Here is a 17,191-nt window from a genome sequence, read left to right on the forward strand (position 1 = left end):
CTGTACACTACAACAAACCCATTCAATATTGGACATTATGGGGCTATGATGCTTCCTTTCTCCCCAGGCCCCTGCTGGTGTCCCCCAATAAAATCAAAGCTGACTTGACCAGTAGGGGAGCATTATTTATTTAGTTTGACTATGGCTTACAACTGCTTCTCTTTTTTCCATGCTGCTGTCATTAGGCACCCTTCCGTCACACCATGTGTCCTCCACCTCCAATTAGGGCAACTCAGAAATAGCTTTCTTGGCTGGGGGACCAGTTGGCTTCTGGTGTTCTTTGCTTTTTTCCTCATACATCAGAATCCTGCAAGAGACACAAGCATCAGGGACACATCTCTCAAGGGAGTAGATCTCAGGCCCCTGCAAGAATTCAGAAGGGGTGGAAGAATAGAGGCAGGGAAGAATGCTGGAGACTGTGGGGCCAGAGCTATGGATGGGTTGGGGGTAATGAAGGATCTTGGAAGGGTCCCTCTAAGGAGGAGGGGCGGTTGCCGGGGACAAGGTTAGGGCTAGCGATAGGGAAGTCAGGGGAGTTTAGAGAAGTCAGGGGAGTTCAGGGAAGTTCAGTGGACGCTCACACTTTCAAGATGGCGGATCTCTTGCCCAGCATCATTCTGAGAAAGTCTGAGTAGCTGAACGTCTCCTCAGAGCCACTGGACACCTCTCTGATTAACTTCTTTAGCTCTAGGTGGGTCTTGGGAACCCCGAGTTTCTCCAGCATTTGCTTCAAGGACATGATATCTGATGGTGGGAAAGGAGGGTCCCCTCTTTCTGCCATCCTGTCCCCCACGCACCCATCCCCGACCCTTGTGTTATCAACTGTGGCTGGACCTTTGCCTGTTCACAGGGGACAGCGCTAGAAGAGACTGCCGCTTGCCTAGGTGTGCACACAACCCCCACACACACACACACCCTCTTTTTCTCACCAATATCTCCATCTCCGTTCAGATCAAACTCCATGTACTTCTCTAGGGGGAAAAAAGAGCAGAGAGTGATTGCTGGTTATGGGGGTTTAAGGAAGAGGTAGTCAGTGCCCGCACAGTGTAGATTGTGGAGGGAGGGGAGGGGCAGGCAGAGGAAGTTGGGGGGAGCCTATAAGGGGTGTAAGATGAGCAGGACACAATGGAGAGAGGTGCAAAGACAGCCATCCCTTTCCCACCACAAAAATCAACTGTTTTTGCTGGCCTCACTGTGATCTTGTTAACCCCCCCCCAGTGTCCCCCAACGCCCCCACCCCGCCCCAGCTTCCTTCCCCGTCCACACTTCTCACTCTTGAAGGCCTCCAGTTTGGAGGGCAGGTCCTCATCGCTGCTGTACTTGGGATTGTCCAGGAACTGCTGTTGGGGGCAGATGAGAGCCAGGGTCACCCCTCCCCCCTCCGCCTGGGGCGCCTCCAGACTCTACCCCTCGGTTATTTCTCTTACCTTGTTGATCTCATCCAGCCCTTCCTCCTGCTGGGCCTTAAGCAGTCCAAAGGCTTTTCCTCCTGCAGGGTACAGAGGTTTGACCACCTTCCCTTCCTTTCCTGCTCCCCATGCCCAGCCCAGCCCAGCCGAGAGCTACCCCAGTTCTGCCCTCCTGGTTCCTGATGCTAAGTGGTCCCTACCCTACCCTGCAAATCCCTGCTTTGGCTCATAGCTGAGCAGATGCTGGGGAGAGGAGCAGCCTGGAGGTCTCTCTGGGTCTCGCCGTCTGCTGGCTCTCCTCTCCACCAGTCTCCTCTGGGACCTCTCTGGTGCCCTTTCTACTCATGTGCTCTTTTGTTAACTCCCAGGCATCACTTCCCCATCATTCCTGCTGACACCAGCAACCATGAAGCAGGCAGAGAGGGTTTAAGGGAGATGAACAAATAACAGCACTCGGGAGGCAGAGGCGGGTGGATCTCTGTGAGTTTGAGACCAGCCTGGTCTACAAGAGCTGGTTCCAGGACAGGACAGCCTCCAAAGCCACAGAGAAACCCTGTCTTGAAAAACCAAAATAAATAAATAAGTAAATAACATTCGGATAAATTGCTTTTTTTTTTTTTTTTTGGCCGGGTCTCATTCTCTTGTCCAGGTGCCTGAGTTCAAGTGGCTGTCCTGCCTCAGCCTCGCAAATGGCTGGGACTGCAGCCCTGCGCCGTACCTAGCTCCACACACTTCCTCCAAGAAAGCAGACTGTACATGGTGAAAGACTTAAAAATTAACAAAGAAATATAGCCCAGAAACTGACCAAGGCTACTACTATGACTTAGTGCCTGGAATTTACCAGCCGCCAGCAATTACTCCCTTACAAGGCCATAAGATAACTGGGTACCAAGAATTCCCAGATGGCCACCCTCCCCAAGGGCCTCATGAAGGAAACAGATTGCCCCACCGGCCAGTGTGACAATAATTAACAATTAAGGGTCCCTATGAAACAAAGAGATAGCTACCATTAGTTAGCACATCCTGAGGTCTGCAGATTTTACAACTGGTGGGTCAGGAGGCCTCCCCTCAAGACAAAGGGCCTCCTAGGAACTCATGACTCTGGTCATGTATTCAATGGACAGAGAGTTGAGGCCCCTCCCTAAGCTTATGGTTTTTGCCTTTAAAAACGCCCGTGCCTGGGGGACGGGGCTGCTCTCTAGCCTGCATGCTGAGAGAGCCCATTTGTACAAACGTCCACCTTTCATTAAAGCCTCTTGCTGTTTGCATCAAGTTTCCGCCTCCGCATGGTGATTGGGGTGGCCTCGGTCCTGGGAAAAGATCCTGGAGGCCTGAGGTCTTACAGTGGGAGAAGGACAGTCAGATCCTGGAGGGTTAGAAGGGAACCAGGATCTGAGGGGACCCAGCGTGGTACTCAGGCCTGCAGTCCCAACACCTGAGAGAGGTTGAGGCTGGAGGATCCTGGGAGCTGAAGACCAGCCAGGCCTACATGATAAAAACCCGTCTCAAAGGAAAACCAGAACCAAAGAAGTGAGATTCTGGTTACTTGAGATTTCCTCAGGCTTCATGACACAGGTTAAGACAGGCAGCTGACTGAGGAGGGCTGGCTGACTTTCCCCCCTCTGGAAGAGAGAGGCTCAAGCCTGCAGTCCAATCCAGGAGTGGGGTGAGCTGAGGCCAGGGCCTTGAAAAGGAAAGACCTGACTTCCCTCTGGCCCCAAGTATGTTCCCGAAGGACCTCGGTTTGTTGGCTTCAGGGTCTGCAGCGCCACTGCCCTTCTGCCTCAGTTACTTTGAAATTTTAGTGGAGTCTACAGTAAACTTGAGAACTTAAGAAGGAACAGAAAGTGAGGCTGCAGGGGCAGCAGACTGAGCCACTTCCCTCCACGTGGGCCCAGCAGGGGTCTGACCTCATGCAAATGACCTCCCCAGGAATAGCCATTTTCACTTTAGCCACTAGGTCAGCAGGGGAGGCCCAGGCTGTGAATCCAGCCCAGCTGTGACTCGCAGGCAATCTGACCCCTTCCCTCTGCTCTCCCTGCCCAGGCCACATCCCCTTCACTGCCAGCAATATCCACTCTGCTTCCCCTCCACCCAGGCGCTGGGGAGATTCTAGCAGAAGAACCCAGCCTCTTGCCTCCTTTGTGGCAACTGCAGAGAACCATGCAGCCCTGCCCTCAGTGTCTGGTGAGGACAGTCCTCCAGCCATTTTCATGCAGCACTGCTAGGCCTGGTGAAACAAGAAACGAAAAGTCTGTCACCGTGGTCTATAGCAGAGCTCTCTGTGTAGAGGGCAGGTCTGTGTAGAGGACAGGTCTGTGTAGAGGACAGGTCTGTGTGTAGAAGACAGGTCTGTGTGTAAAGGACAGGTCTGTGTGTAGAGGGCAGGTCTGTGTGTAGAGGGCAGGTCTCTGTGTAGGACAGGTCTGTGTAGAGGACAGGTCTGTGTGTGGAGGACAGGTCTGTATGTGGAGGACAGGTCTCTGTGGAGGACAGGTCTGTGTGTAGAGGACAGGTCTGTGTGTAGAGGACAGGTCTGTGTGTAGAGGACAGGTCTGTGTGTAGAGGACAGGTCTGTGTGTAGAGGACAGGTCTGTGTGTAGAGGACATGTCTGTGTGTAGAGGACAGGTCTGTGTGTGGAGGGCAGGTCTGTGTGTAGCGGACAGGTCTGTGTGTAGAGGGCAGGTCTGTGTGTAGAGGACAGGTCTGTGTGTGGAGGGCAGGTCTGTGTGTAGAGGACAGGTCTGTGTGTAGAGGACAGGTCTGTGTGTAGAGGACAGGTCTGTGTGTAGAGGGCAGGTCTGTGTGTAGAGGGCAGGTCTGTGTGTAGCGGACAGGTCTGTGTGTAGAGGGCAGGTCTGTGTGTAGAGGACAGGTCTGTGTGTGGAGGGCAGGTCTGTGTGTAGAGGACAGGTCTGTGTGTAGAGGACAGGTCTGTGTGTAGAGGGCAGGTCTGTGTAGAGGACAGGTCTGTGTGTAGAGGACAGGTCTGTGTGTGGAGGACAGGTCTGTGTAGAGGACAGGTCTGTGTAGAGGACAGGTCTGTGTGTGGAGGGCAGATCTGTGTGTAGAGGACAGGTCTGTGTGTAGAGGGCAGGTCTGTGTGTAGAGGACAGGTCTGTGTGTGGAGGACAGGTCTGTGTGTGGAGGGCAGGTCTGTGTGTAGAGGACAGGTCTGTATGTGGAGGACAGGTCTGTGTGTGGAGGACAGGTCTGTGTGTGGAGGACAGGTCTGTGTGTGGAGGGCAGGTCTGTGTGTAGAGGACAGGTCTGTGTGTAGAGGACAGGTCTGTGTGTAGAGGACAGGTCTGTGTGTAGAGGTCTGTGTGTACAGGTCTGTGTGTGGAGGGCAGGTCTGTGTGTGGAGGACAGGTCTGTGTGTGGAGGACAGGTCTGTGTGTGGAGGACAGGTCTGTGTGTAGAGGACAGGTCTGTGTGTGGAGGGCAGGTCTGTGTGTAGAGGACAGGTCTGTATGTGGAGGACAGGTCTGTGTGTGGAGGACAGGTCTGTGTGTAGAGGACAGGTCTGTGTGTAGAGGGCAGGTCTGTGTGTAGAGGACAGGTCTGTGTGTAGAGGGCAGGTCTGTGTGTAGCGGACAGGTCTGTGTGTGGAGGACAGGTCTGTGTGTGGAGGGCAGGTCTGTGTGTGGAGGACAGGTCTGTGTGTGGAGGACAGGTCTGTGTGTGGAGGACAGGTCTGTGTGTAGAGGACAGGTCTGTGTGTAGAGGACAGGTCTGTGTGTAGAGGACAGGTCTGTGTGTAGAGGACAGGTCTGTGTGTAGAGGGCAGGTCTGTGTGTAGGGACAGGTCTGTGTGTGGAGGACAGGTCTGTGTGTGGAGGGCAGGTCTGTGTGTGGAGGACAGGTCTGTGTGTGGAGGACAGGTCTGTGTGTGGAGGGCAGGTCTGTGTGTAGAGGACAGGTCTGTGTGTGGAGGGCAGGTCTGTGTGTAGAGGACAGGTCTGTGTGTGGAGGGCAGGTCTGTGTGTGGAGGACAGGTCTGTGTGTGGAGGACAGGTCTGTGTGTGGAGGGCAGGTCTGTGTGTAGAGGACAGGTCTGTGTGTAGAGGACAGGTCTGTGTGTAGAGGGCAGGTCTGTGTAGAGGACAGGTCTGTGTGTAGAGGACAGGTCTGTGTGTAGAGGACAGGTCTGTGTGTAGAGGGCAGGTCTGTGTAGAGGACAGGTCTGTGTGTAGAGGACAGGTCTGTGTGTAGAGGACAGGTCTGTGTGTAGAGGACAGGTCTGTGTGTGGAGGACAGGTCTGTGTGTGGAGGACAGGTCTGTGTGTAGAGGGCAGGTCTGTGTGTAGAGGACAGGTCTGTGTGTGGAGGGCAGGTCTGTGTGTGGAGGGCAGGTCTGTGTGTGGAGGACAGGTCTGTGTGTAGAGGACAGGTCAGTGTGTAGAGGACAGGTCTGTGTGTGGAGGGCAGGTCTGTGTGTGGAGGACAGGTCTGTGTGTAGAGGGCAGGTCTGTGTAGAGGACAGGTCTGTGTGTGGAGGACATGGTGTGTAGAGGACAGGTCTGTGTGTGGAGGACAGGTCTGTGTGTGGAGGGCAGGTCTGTGTGTAGAGGACAGGTCTGTGTGTGGAGGACAGGTCTGTGTGTGGAGGACAGGTCTGTGTGTGGAGGACAGGTCTGTGTGTAGAGGACAGGTCTGTGTGTAGAGGGCAGGTCTGTGTGTAGAGGACAGGTCTGTGTGTGGAGGGCAGGTCTGTGTGTGGAGGGCAGGTCTGTGTGTGGAGGACAGGTCTGTGTGTGGAGGACAGGTCTGTGTGTGGAGGACAGGTCTGTGTGTAGAGGACAGGTCTGTGTGTAGAGGTCTGTGTGTGGACAGGTCTGTGTGTGGAGGACAGGTCTGTGTGTACAGGTCTGTGTGTAGAGGACAGGTCTGTGTGTAGAGGACAGGTCTGTGTGTAGAGGAGGTCTGTGTAGAGGACAGGTCTGTGTGTAGAGGACAGGTCTGTGTGTAGAGGACAGGTCTGTGTGTAGAGGAGGTCTGTGTAGTCTGTGTGTAGAGGACAGGTCTGTGTGTAGAGGACAGGTCTGTGTGTGGAGGGCAGGTCTGTGTGTGGAGGGCAGGTCTGTGTGTGGAGGACAGGTCTGTGTGTAGAGGACAGGTCAGTGTGTAGAGGACAGGTCTGTGTGTGGAGGGCAGGTCTGTGTGTGGAGGACAGGTCTGTGTGTAGAGGGCAGGTCTGTGTAGAGGACAGGTCTGTGTGTGGAGGACAGGTCTGTGTGTAGAGGACAGGTCTGTGTGTAGAGGACAGGTCTGTGTGTAGGTGGTGTGTAGAGGACAGGTCTGTGTGTGGAGGACAGGTCTGTGTGTGGAGGGCAGGTCTGTGTGTAGAGGACAGGTCTGTGTGTGGAGGACAGGTCTGTGTGTGGAGGACAGGTCTGTGTGTGGAGGACAGGTCTGTGTGTAGAGGACAGGTCTGTGTGTAGAGGACAGGTCTGTGTGTAGAGGACAGGTCTGTGTGTAGAGGGCAGGTCTGTGTGTAGAGGACAGGTCTGTGTGTAGAGGGCAGGTCTGTGTGTGGAGGACAGGTCTGTGTGTAGAGGACAGGTCTGTGTGTAGAGGGCAGGTCTGTGTGTAGAGGACAGGTCTGTGTGTAGAGAGGTCTGTGTGTGGAGGACAGGTCTGTGTGTAGAGGACAGGTCTGTGTGTGGAGGACAGGTCTGTGTGTAGAGGACAGGTCTGTGTGTAGAGGAGTCTGTGTGTGGAGGACAGGTCTGTGTGTAGAGGACAGGTCTGTGTGTGGAGGACAGGTCTGTGTGTAGAGGACAGGTCTGTGTGTGGAGGACAGGTCTGTGTGTAGAGGACAGGTCTGTGTGTGGAGGACAGGTCTGTGTGTAGAGGACAGGTCTGTGTGTAGAGGGCAGGTCTGTGTGTAGAGGACAGGTCTGTGTGTAGAGGGCAGGTCTGTGTGTGGAGGACAGGTCTGTGTGTAGAGGACAGGTCTGTGTGTAGAGGGCAGGTCTGTGTGTAGAGGACAGGTCTGTGTAGAGGACAGGTCTGTGTGTAGAAGGCAGGTCTGTGTGTGGAGGACAGGTCTGTGTGTAGAGGACAGGTCTGTGTGTAGAGGGCAGGTCTGTGTGTAGAGGGCAGGTCTGTGTGTAGAGGGCAGGTCTGTGTGTAGAGGACAGGTCTGTGTGTAGAGGGCAGGTCTGTGTGTGGAGGGCAGGTCTGTGTGTAGAGGACAGGTCTGTGTGTAGAGGGCAGGTCTGTGTGTAGAGGACAGGTCTGTGTGTAGAGGGCAGGTCTGTGTGTGGAGGGCAGGTCTGTGTGTAGAGGACAGGTCTGTGTGTAGAGGGCAGGTCTGTGTGTAGAGGACAGGTCTGTGTAGAGGACAGGTCTGTGTGTAGAAGGCAGGTCTGTGTGTGGAGGACAGGTCTGTGTGTAGAGGACAGGTCTGTGTGTAGAAGGCAGGTCTGTGTGTGGAGGACAGGTCTGTGTGTAGAGGACAGGTCTGTGTGTAGAGGGCAGGTCTGTGTGTAGAGGGCAGGTCTGTGTGTGGAGGACAGGTCTGTGTGTGGAGGACAGGTCTGTGTGTAGAGGGCAGGTTAGTGTGTAGAGGGCAGGTCTGTGTGTGGAGGACAGGTCTGTGTGTGGAGGACAGGTCTGTGTGTGGAGGGCAGGTCTGTGTGTAGAGGACAGGTCTGTGTGTGGAGGACAGGTCTGTGTGTAGAGGACAGGTCTGTGTGTGGAGGGCAGGTCTGTGTGTAGAGGACAGGTCTGTGTGTAGAGGGCAGGTCTGTGTGTAGAGGACAGGTCTGTGTGTAGAGGGCAGGTCTGTGTGTGGAGGACAGGTCTGTGTGTAGAGGACAGGTCTGTGTGTGGAGGGCAGGTCTGTGTGTAGAGGACAGGTCTGTGTGTAGAGGGCAGGTCTGTGTGTAGAGGACAGGTCTGTGTGTAGAGGGCAGGTCTGTGTGTGGAGGACAGGTCTGTATGTGGAGGACAGGTCTGTGTAGAGGACAGGGCTGTGTGTAGAAGGCAGGTCAGTGTGTAGAGGACAGGGCTGTGTGTAGAAGGCAGGTCAGTGTGTAGAGGACAGGGCTGTGTGTAGAGGGCAGGTCTGTGTGGAGGACAGGTCTGTGTGGAGGACAGGTCTGTTTAGAGGGCAGGTCTGTGTTTGGAGGACAGGTCTGTGTATAGAGGACAGGTCTGTGTGTAGAGGACAGGTCTGTGTGTAGAGGACAGGTCTGTGTGTAGAGGACAGGTCTGTGTGTAGAGGACAGGTCTGTGTGTAGAGGACAGGTCTGTGTGTAGAGGACAGGGCTGTGTGTAGAGGACAGGGCTGTGTGTAGAGGACAGGGCTGTGTGTAGAAGGCAGGTCAGTGTGTAGAGGGCAGGTCTGTGTGGAGGACAGGTCTGTTTAGAGGGCAGGTCTGTGTTTGGAGGACAGGTCTGTGTGTGGAGGGCAGGTCTGTGTGTGGAGGGCAGGTCTGTGTGTGGAGGGCAGGTCTGTGTGTGGAGGACAGGTCTGTGTGTGGAGGACAGGTCTGTGTGTGGAGGGCAGGTCTGTGTGTAGAGGGCAGGTCTGTGTGTGGAGGACAGGTCTGTGTGTAGCGGACAGGTCTGTGTGTGGAGGACAGGTCTGTGTGTAGAGGGCAGGTCTGTGTAGAGGACAGGTCTGTGTGTGGAGGACATGTCTGTGTGTAGAGGACAGGTCTGTGTGTGGAGGACAGGTCTGTGTGTGGAGGGCAGGTCTGTGTGTAGAGGACAGGTCTGTGTGTGGAGGACAGGTCTGTGTGTAGAGGGCAGGTCTGTGTGTGGAGGACAGGTCTGTGTGTAGAGGGCAGGTCTGTGTGTGGAGGATAGGTCTGTGTGTAGAGGACATGTCTGTGTGTAGAGGACAGGTCTGTGTGTAGAGGGCAGGTCTGTGTGTAGAGGACAGGTCTGTGTGTAGAGGGCAGGTCTGTGTGTAGAGGACAGGTCTGTGTGTAGAGGGCAGGTCTGTGTGTGGAGGATAGGTCTGTGTGTAGCGGACAGGTCTGTGTGTAGCGGACAGGTCTGTGTGTAGAGGACAGGTCTGTGTGTAGAGGACAGGTCTGTGTGTAGAGGGCAGGTCTGTGTGTAGAGGACAGGTCTGTGTGTGGAGGACAGGTCTGTGTGTAGAGGACAGGTCTGTATGTGGAGGACAGGTCTGTGTAGAGGACAGGGCTGTGTGTAGAAGGCAGGTCAGTGTGTAGAGGACAGGGCTGTGTGTAGAAGGCAGGTCAGTGTGTAGAGGACAGGGCTGTGTGTAGAGGACAGGTCTGTGTGGAGGACAGGTCTGTGTGGAGGACAGGTCTGTTTAGAGGGCAGGTCTGTGTTTGGAGGACAGGTCTGTGTGGAGGACAGGTCTGTTTAGAGGGCAGGTCTGTGTTTGGAGGACAGGTCTGTGTATAGAGGACAGGTCTGTGTGTAGAGGACAGGTCTGTGTGTAGAGGACAGGTCTGTGTGTAGAGGACAGGTCTGTGTGTAGAGGACAGGTCTGTGTGTAGAGGACAGGGCTGTGTGTAGAGGACAGGGCTGTGTGTAGAAGGCAGGTCAGTGTGTAGAGGGCAGGTCTGTGTGGAGGACAGGTCTGTTTAGAGGGCAGGTCTGTGTTTGGAGGACAGGTCTGTGTATAGAGGACAGGTCTGTGTGTAGAGGACAGGTCTGTGTGTAGAGGACAGGTCTGTGTGTAGAGGACAGGTCTGTGTGTAGAGGACAGGTCTGTGTGTAGAGGACAGGGCTGTGTGTAGAGGACAGGGCTGTGTGTAGAAGGCAGGTCAGTGTGTAGAGGGCAGGTCTGTGTGGAGGACAGGTCTGTTTAGAGGGCAGGTCTGTGTTTGGAGGACAGGTCTGTGTGTGGAGGACAGGTCTGTGTGGAGGACAGATCTGTGTATAGAGGACAGGTCTGTGTGTAGAGGGCAGGTCTGTGTTGAAGGCAGGTCTCAATATCATGGTCAGGAGAGATTGCCTGAGAAACTGACTCTCAGAGATGCAAGAGAGACTTGTGTAAAAAGGGAAAACTGCACTTTTTATTTTAATTTGACTCTAATTACTCGTTGTATTGTGTGTGCAGGCAGGCATGTGTGTGCAGGCATCCATGCCACACGATGTGGATGGAGAGCAAAGGACAACTTGCAGGAGTTGGATCCAACCAGTTCCCAAGTCACTGAACTTCATGGCAAGGTTCTTCCCAGAGCAACCAGTTCCCCAGTTCTTGGTGGTGTGGGCACAGTGTAAGCCAAGCCTGCTATGTCAGGGCGTGGTCAAGGTGAGGTCAGGATGACTGGAGAAGGGTTTAAAGGGACAGACAAAACACAAGGCACATGGGGGTTCTTCTCTCTGGCCTCCCTGCCTTGCTGCCCCTGGCACACTCTGGCTTGTGTTCGGCTGACGTTTATCTAATAAAGGATATCTTACTCTCACAGGTTACAAAGCTCCTTCATTATGGTGGGAACTGATAAGCATCCTACAGAGTAACTCATGTCTGCCCCTGCCTGCCAGTCCTCCATGTGGAAGGGCTTCTATCCAACAAGACTGCTCCAGGTCAAGATGCTGGTCTCCAGCCCAGGCGTCTCAGACTTCTAGACAACCAGCAATGTCAATCAAGAACACCACAAGGCCCTCTTGGACTTTGGTCATTTGCCGGGCTGGCTCCCGGGGCTCCTGGCTGTCCCTGGGGTTCCAGGCTGTCCCTGGGGGTTCCAGGCTGGCTCCAGGGGCTCCAGTCTGGCTCTGAGGGCTCCAGGGGCTCCAGGTTGGCTCTGAGGGCTCCAGGGGCTGCAAGCTGGCTCTGAGGGCCCCAAGCTGGCCCTGAGGGTTCAGATGAAGCACCTTGCCCACATTTGCTGGTTCATTATAAAGTATCCAACAGTGATGGTGGGGACTGGAGAGATGCCTCAGAAGTTAAGAGCACTGGCTGCTTTCCAGAGGTCCTGTGTTCAATTCCCAGCAACCACATGGTGGCTCACAGCCATCCCTAGTCGGATCTAATGCCCTCTTCTGGCCTGCAGGCATATGTGCACATGGAACACTAGATACATAATAAATAAATTTTTGTTGTTTGTTTTTCGAGACTGGGTTTCTCTGTATTGCTTTGGAGCCTGTCCTGGGACTGGCTCTCCAGACCAGGCTGGCCTCAAACTCATGGAGAGCCGCCTGCCTCTGCCTCCCCAGTGCTGGGATTAAAGGCATGTGCCACAACGCCCAGCTAAATAAAGAAATCTTTTTTTTAAGTATTTTATTTTTTAAAGATTTTATTTTATTTATTTATTATGTATACAACATTCTGCTTCCATGTATATCTGCACACCAGAAGAGGGCACTAGGCCTCATAGCGGATGGTTGTGAGCCACCATGTGGTTGCTGGGAATTGAACTCAGGACATCTGGAAGACCAGTCGGTGCTCTTAACCTCTGAGCCATCTCTCCAGCCCTAAATAAAGAAATCTTAAAAGTCAACAACAGTGATAGTGGATGGAGCGGATGAGAGAAACAAGGCACTGGGAAGATGAATCTGGAGCCCTTGGGCACCACCCTCCTTGACAGCTCTCTGACCCCCATCTTTGGGGGTGTTAGGACATGTCATCACGCTGGGATGAGCCATTAAATCATTAGCTATTGGCTAAGGACCAGTTGAGCTAAAAGTTATACAGCCCCCTTCCCAGCCCCTGCCCTTGGCAACAGAACGCCTACCTTTAGGGACTTTCCAAAGTTTACCTGACTAACATAAGTCAAACATGATACATAGAAGATGCCCTTTAACCTTTGCTTCGTAGGAGATGGCAGGGGATTTAGGAGCTTTGCCCAGGAAGTGAGTGGAGGTTCTACATCTTAGTATAACAAGGGGAAGAAAATGAGGGGCAGCAAGCTCAGAGGCCTTGAGGCAAGAGCAGTCTCCGTGGCTGGAGTCTGCATAGAGCAGCTTTGGGGTCAGGTGAAGATGGAGCTGGACTAAAGCTCTGTCAGCGTTGTGTGGTGGTAGCCAAGATTAAAGGGATTTTTAAAACGTGCAGGACTATATTTCCCAGCACTGGGAGCCTGAGTCAAGAATGTCTAAGGTTTCTTGGAAGCAGCCTTAACAGAGTTCTAGGCCAGAAACGAGAAAAGGGCAAGGGAAATGGCTCAGTGAGTTACAGCTTGACGCTAAGGCGTGAGTGGGAAGCCCAGAACCCCTGTGGTGGAAGGAAGGAAAGAACAGACTTCCACAAGTTGGCATCTAGTCCCTCCAGGCATGCACACAGACATGCACGCAGAATAAATAAAAAAACAACCCCAGAAGAGACAAGATGGGGAAGGGAAGGATCTTTTGGAACCCTCTGAGGTTAGCGACAACCTCTGTTGCTAAGGGCCCTTATTATGGTTCTGTGCTCTCCAGGGGCAATAACTAGAGATAGGCCCACGACTAATGCACTGGCCAGAAAGTACAAGGTGTGTGTGTGTGTGTGTGTGTGTGTGTGTGTGTGTGTGTGTGACAGAGAGAGAGAGAGAGAGAGAGAGAGAGAGAGAGAGAGAGAGGGAGGAGGGAGGGTGAGAGAGAGAGAGAGAGAGAGAGAGAGAGAGAGAGAGAGAGAGACTAACCTGTGCAGACCATATGAGAGGGTGTCTCTGGCTTCCAATTGTTTGGGGCTATGGAGGAGCTCCTGGCAGTAGGATGGAGGACATTGGGGTGTCTATCACTATGGCTGCATTTCCACAAGCATATAGCAGCCCAAACCTTCCCCAAGGCCAACACACATCTTCAGGCACCTGCTCTGCCAAGATTTCTTTCAAGTTTCTGTAGCCAATGGACTACAGACTAGATGTCAAGTGATCTGTGATGAGAAAGTTGTACAACCTTTCTCTTTTTCATCTTTTTCCCCCTATGTTTTTTTTAGAGATTTATTTATTTATTTACGTATTATGTATACAATGTTCAGTCTGCATGCCAGAAGAGGGCACCAGTTCCCATTATAGATGGTTGTGAGCAACTGTGTGGTTGCTGGGAATTGAACTCAGGACCTCTGGAAGAGCAGCCAGTGCTCTTAACCTCTGAGCCATCTCTCCAGCCCTCCCCCTATGTTTTTTGAGACAGGGTTTCTCTGTGTTGCCCAGCCGTCCTGGAACTCACTCTGTAGACCAGGCTGGCCTCAAACTCAGAGATCCTCCTGCCTCTGGAGGCATGTGCCACCATCACCCGGCCTCTTTTTCATCTTGAGACAAGACTCATGTAGCTCAGGCTGGCCCAGAAGCCGACCTTGAGCAACTGATCTTCCTACCTCAGGCACCTAAGCCTGTGACTTGAAGCCAGTGCTGCTGTTTCTGACTTTGAAGGTCAATTTTAATAAAGACATACAGGGCAGGGCACCATTGCTCGATTTGAATAATACATTTTTAAGTGTGTGTGGGGTCTTTGCCTGCACGTATGTCTATGTGCCACTTGTGTCCCAGAGGCCAGCTGAGGATGTCAGCTGCTCTGAGAGAAGAGTAACAAGATGGTGGGAGCTGCATGGACCATGCAGGTCCTTTGGGAGAGCATCCCAAAAGGACACTTAGTGACTGAGCTGTTTCTCTACCCCAAGAACTCTTTTTTCAATTTAAGAGGTTGCTGGAAATTTGAGGGTAGCCTGGTCTACATACTCATGTTTCAAGTGTGTCTTAAGTTTATTAATTAAAATATCAAATTGAGCTGGGCAGTGTTGGCTCACACCTTTAATCCCAGCACTCAGGAGGCAGAGGCAGGCAGATCTCTGTGAGTTTGAGGACAACCTGGTCTACAAGAGCTAGTTCCAAGACAGCCTCCAAAGCCACAGGGAAAACCTGTCTTGAAAAAACAAACAAACAAAAAATAAATTAAATAAATTGAAAGTTGGGTTGTGGTGGCACAGGCCTTTATGTAAGCCAGATAAACTCTTCCTCCCCAAGTTTCCGTTCATCATGAGACTCATCACAGACTCATCACCCTGACTAAGACACAGACTAATGTAATGTCTCCAGAATCCACGGCCACGGCAAGAGGGTTGGAAGTCTTGGGTGGCAAAAAGGGAAGGGGAGAGCAGAGTGGTGCTGTTTTGCTGCAGCTGTGGGTGATGAAACAGGAACCACAAACTCAACAGAACCCACGTGGAGTTATGTCTAGACCCAGCCAACTCCCGGGTCACCCCAACCCAAGAGTGAGGGAGGGACCTATGTACCCTGAGTAGCTAGCATGGAGGAGTGTACAGCTGTGGTCCCGAGAACTCGAGTACTCAATGCAGAGTGCAGTTCAGAATGACTTGTAAACAAACCCTTATTCCTCAAGTCTGAGTGTGTGCTGGGAAGATACAGTTTGGGGGTTGGACAGACAGCTCAGCACTTAGGGGTGCCTGCTGCTTTTCCAGGGGACCCAGATTTGATTCCCAGAGCCCATGTGGCAACTCACAACCCTGTGTAACTCCAATGCCAGGCCTCTTCTGGTCTCTGTGGGCATCTGGCACACACGTGGTAGGCAGCCTGACATACATCCAGACAAAACACCCTTACACATAAAAATCAAGCGTAAGAGAAAAGATAAGAAAATGCAGCTTTCATCTCAAGTCAGAAGGCCACTGCACCTCCCCTCCCTTCCCAAACCAGGGGCTTATGGTGAAGAAGACAGTGTTCCCCACACTGCCTCTGGGCTGGGAATTGAGGCTGGGTGGAGAATAGCCTAAATGCCTCACCCCGGGATCCATAGCCAGCAGGGGGCAGCACATAACTGTCCACGGCATCTGGGTCCCGCACCCTCGGCTTAGTTACCTTAGTGAGCAGGCTTCTCCACAGCTCACTGGTGGCCAGTTAGTCCTTCCCAGTGAGTTTACCTGTGGTAATCCAGGTGGCCGAGAGAGTATTATGGGAGAGAGCAAGCACTGGAAGTGCTCCAAAGCCATTCTTTTTTGTTTGGTTTGTAAAGACAGGGTTTCTCTGTGTAGCCCTGGCCGTCCTGGAACTTGCTCTGTAGACCCGGCTGGTCTCAAACTCAGAGATCCTCCTGCCTCTGCCTCCCAAGTGAGGGGATTAAAGGCTGTGCCACCAGCAGGACTAAACCAGTCTTAACAACTAGGTTACTGCTTCTTCAACAGAAAGCCACTTGGCTGGGAAGCAATTAGACAATATGTTGCAAAACAGAGCTACACACAGATACAAAGAGGGGGAATGTATCGGTTTAAAAGATGGGTTTGAGGGCTGGAGATGTTCAGTGGGCAAAAGCACCTGTGGCTCTTGCAGAGGATAGGCCTCCAATTCCCAGCACACACATGGTGGCTCCCAACCATCTGTGACTCCAGTTCCAGAGGATCTGACGCCCTCTTCTGACTTCCATAGGCACCAGGCATGCACATGGTACACATGCATACATGCAGGCTAAACATACGCAAAATCTAAAAATTATTTACTTTTAAAAAAAAAACTAAACATGGAAAAGATGGGGATAGTGAGATTATGGGTAAAGTCCTTGCCACCAAGGCTGACGGCCAACCTGACTTCTATCCTTAGGACCCACATGGGAGAAAGCGGGAGCCCACTCCCACAGGTTGTCTTCTGGCCTCTACACACTTGCTGTGGCACATATTACCTCGTACACACACACACACACACACACACACACAGACACACACAGACACACACACACAGATGCAAACACACACACAGACACACATTCACACACAGACACACACACACACACACACACACACACACACAGACACACACACAGACACACAGACACACACACACAGACACACACACACACACAGACACACACACACACACACAGACACACACAGACACACACACACAGACACACACACACACAGACACACACACACACACACACAGACACACACACACACACACACAGACACACACAGACACACACACACACACACACACACACACACACACTAAAATAAAAGGAGCCAGAGGGTGGACGGCGAGGTTGGGCCATTGTTTGCACAGCACCTTACACTAAGGCCTCTCCTCCAGGTACTGTATCATCTCCTGTGGGTCTGTGAAGTTCATACCAGGGGATACTGGCACTTGTGTGACCTGCAGTTATAGGTAACAAGGTGTCTGCCATTGTGCCTGTGAAAAACATATGATGGGCACCTTGTAGATTCTCAATAAACATCAATAAAATAATAAATGAATAGATTTCCCAGTGGTCGAGTCTGCGTAGCAGGCACAGTAAAGCAGACCTGCTGGGAATGACCCTTTCCAGGAAATGTGAAAACTATGAACAAGCCAAACATATCCATTAATGATACTTACTCTCCTGTCAACACGGTGGGGGAATAGGTCCAACCTGTACAAATGAAGCTTCCAGATGCAGTCCTGGGTAACCTCACATCCACCACCACTGATTAGCTTGCTCCCCTAATCCCAGCGTTTATAGAAGTCCTAGGGCAGCCCAGAGGGAAAGCCAGACTGGGGAGTCATGGAGGCAGCGGGCCTGGGCATGGCTGAACAAAGGGGAGAGGAAGGCGGGAGACCTTCTGGACTGGAGGTTTGTTCTGGGAGAAGGTCTGGTCTTGAACCTCAGGTGAGAGAACCACATCCTGGTCTCACCCACCCCCTCTTGTAAAATCAGATGCAAGGACATCCTGCCCTGGTGCACCACCTGACCCCTAGCTGCTTCCAGAGAGCCCCAGGCATCCTAGTCAGTGCCACCTCCCTCCTCAGCAGGACATGCATAAGCTCAGTCGAGGTCCTTAGCAAGTCTTATGTGAGTCCTGCCTGTCCTAGGCTTCGGGTCATTCTTCCTCTGCTTAGACCTCACTGCTGAGGTCTGCCTCACCTCGTCAACTGAAGAC

The 17,191-nt window shown here is 52.6% G+C and overlaps 1 protein-coding gene across 1 annotated transcript; it reads right to left on the minus strand.

Annotated features, from left to right (window-relative positions):
- Window positions 1–98: 98 nt before the first annotated feature.
- On the minus strand, window positions 99–764 carry Aif1 (allograft inflammatory factor 1). Its single transcript, XM_035451204.1, has 2 exons — window positions 582–764; window positions 99–307 (listed from the first exon to the last, which is right to left on the minus strand). The coding sequence occupies exons 1-2, from the start codon at window positions 737–739 to the stop codon at window positions 223–225; spliced, it is 243 nt and encodes an 80-aa protein (XP_035307095.1). The 5' UTR covers window positions 740–764; the 3' UTR covers window positions 99–222.
- Between the last annotated feature and the right edge of the window lie 16,427 nt (window positions 765–17,191).

The sequence above is a fragment of the Cricetulus griseus genome (genome assembly GCF_003668045.3).
Source record: "Cricetulus griseus strain 17A/GY chromosome 1 unlocalized genomic scaffold, alternate assembly CriGri-PICRH-1.0 chr1_0, whole genome shotgun sequence".
Lineage (NCBI taxonomy): Eukaryota > Metazoa > Chordata > Mammalia > Rodentia > Cricetidae > Cricetulus > Cricetulus griseus.

Coding starts and splice junctions, on each gene's coding strand:
- Aif1 (XM_035451204.1), bottom strand. CDS start 739: ATGTCCTTGAAGCAAATGCTGGAGAAACTCGGGGTTCCCAAGACCCAC. Junction 308..581: donor AGATCCGCCATCTTGAAAGT/GTGAGCGTCCAC, acceptor TGTCTCTTGCAG/GATTCTGATGTATGAGGAAA.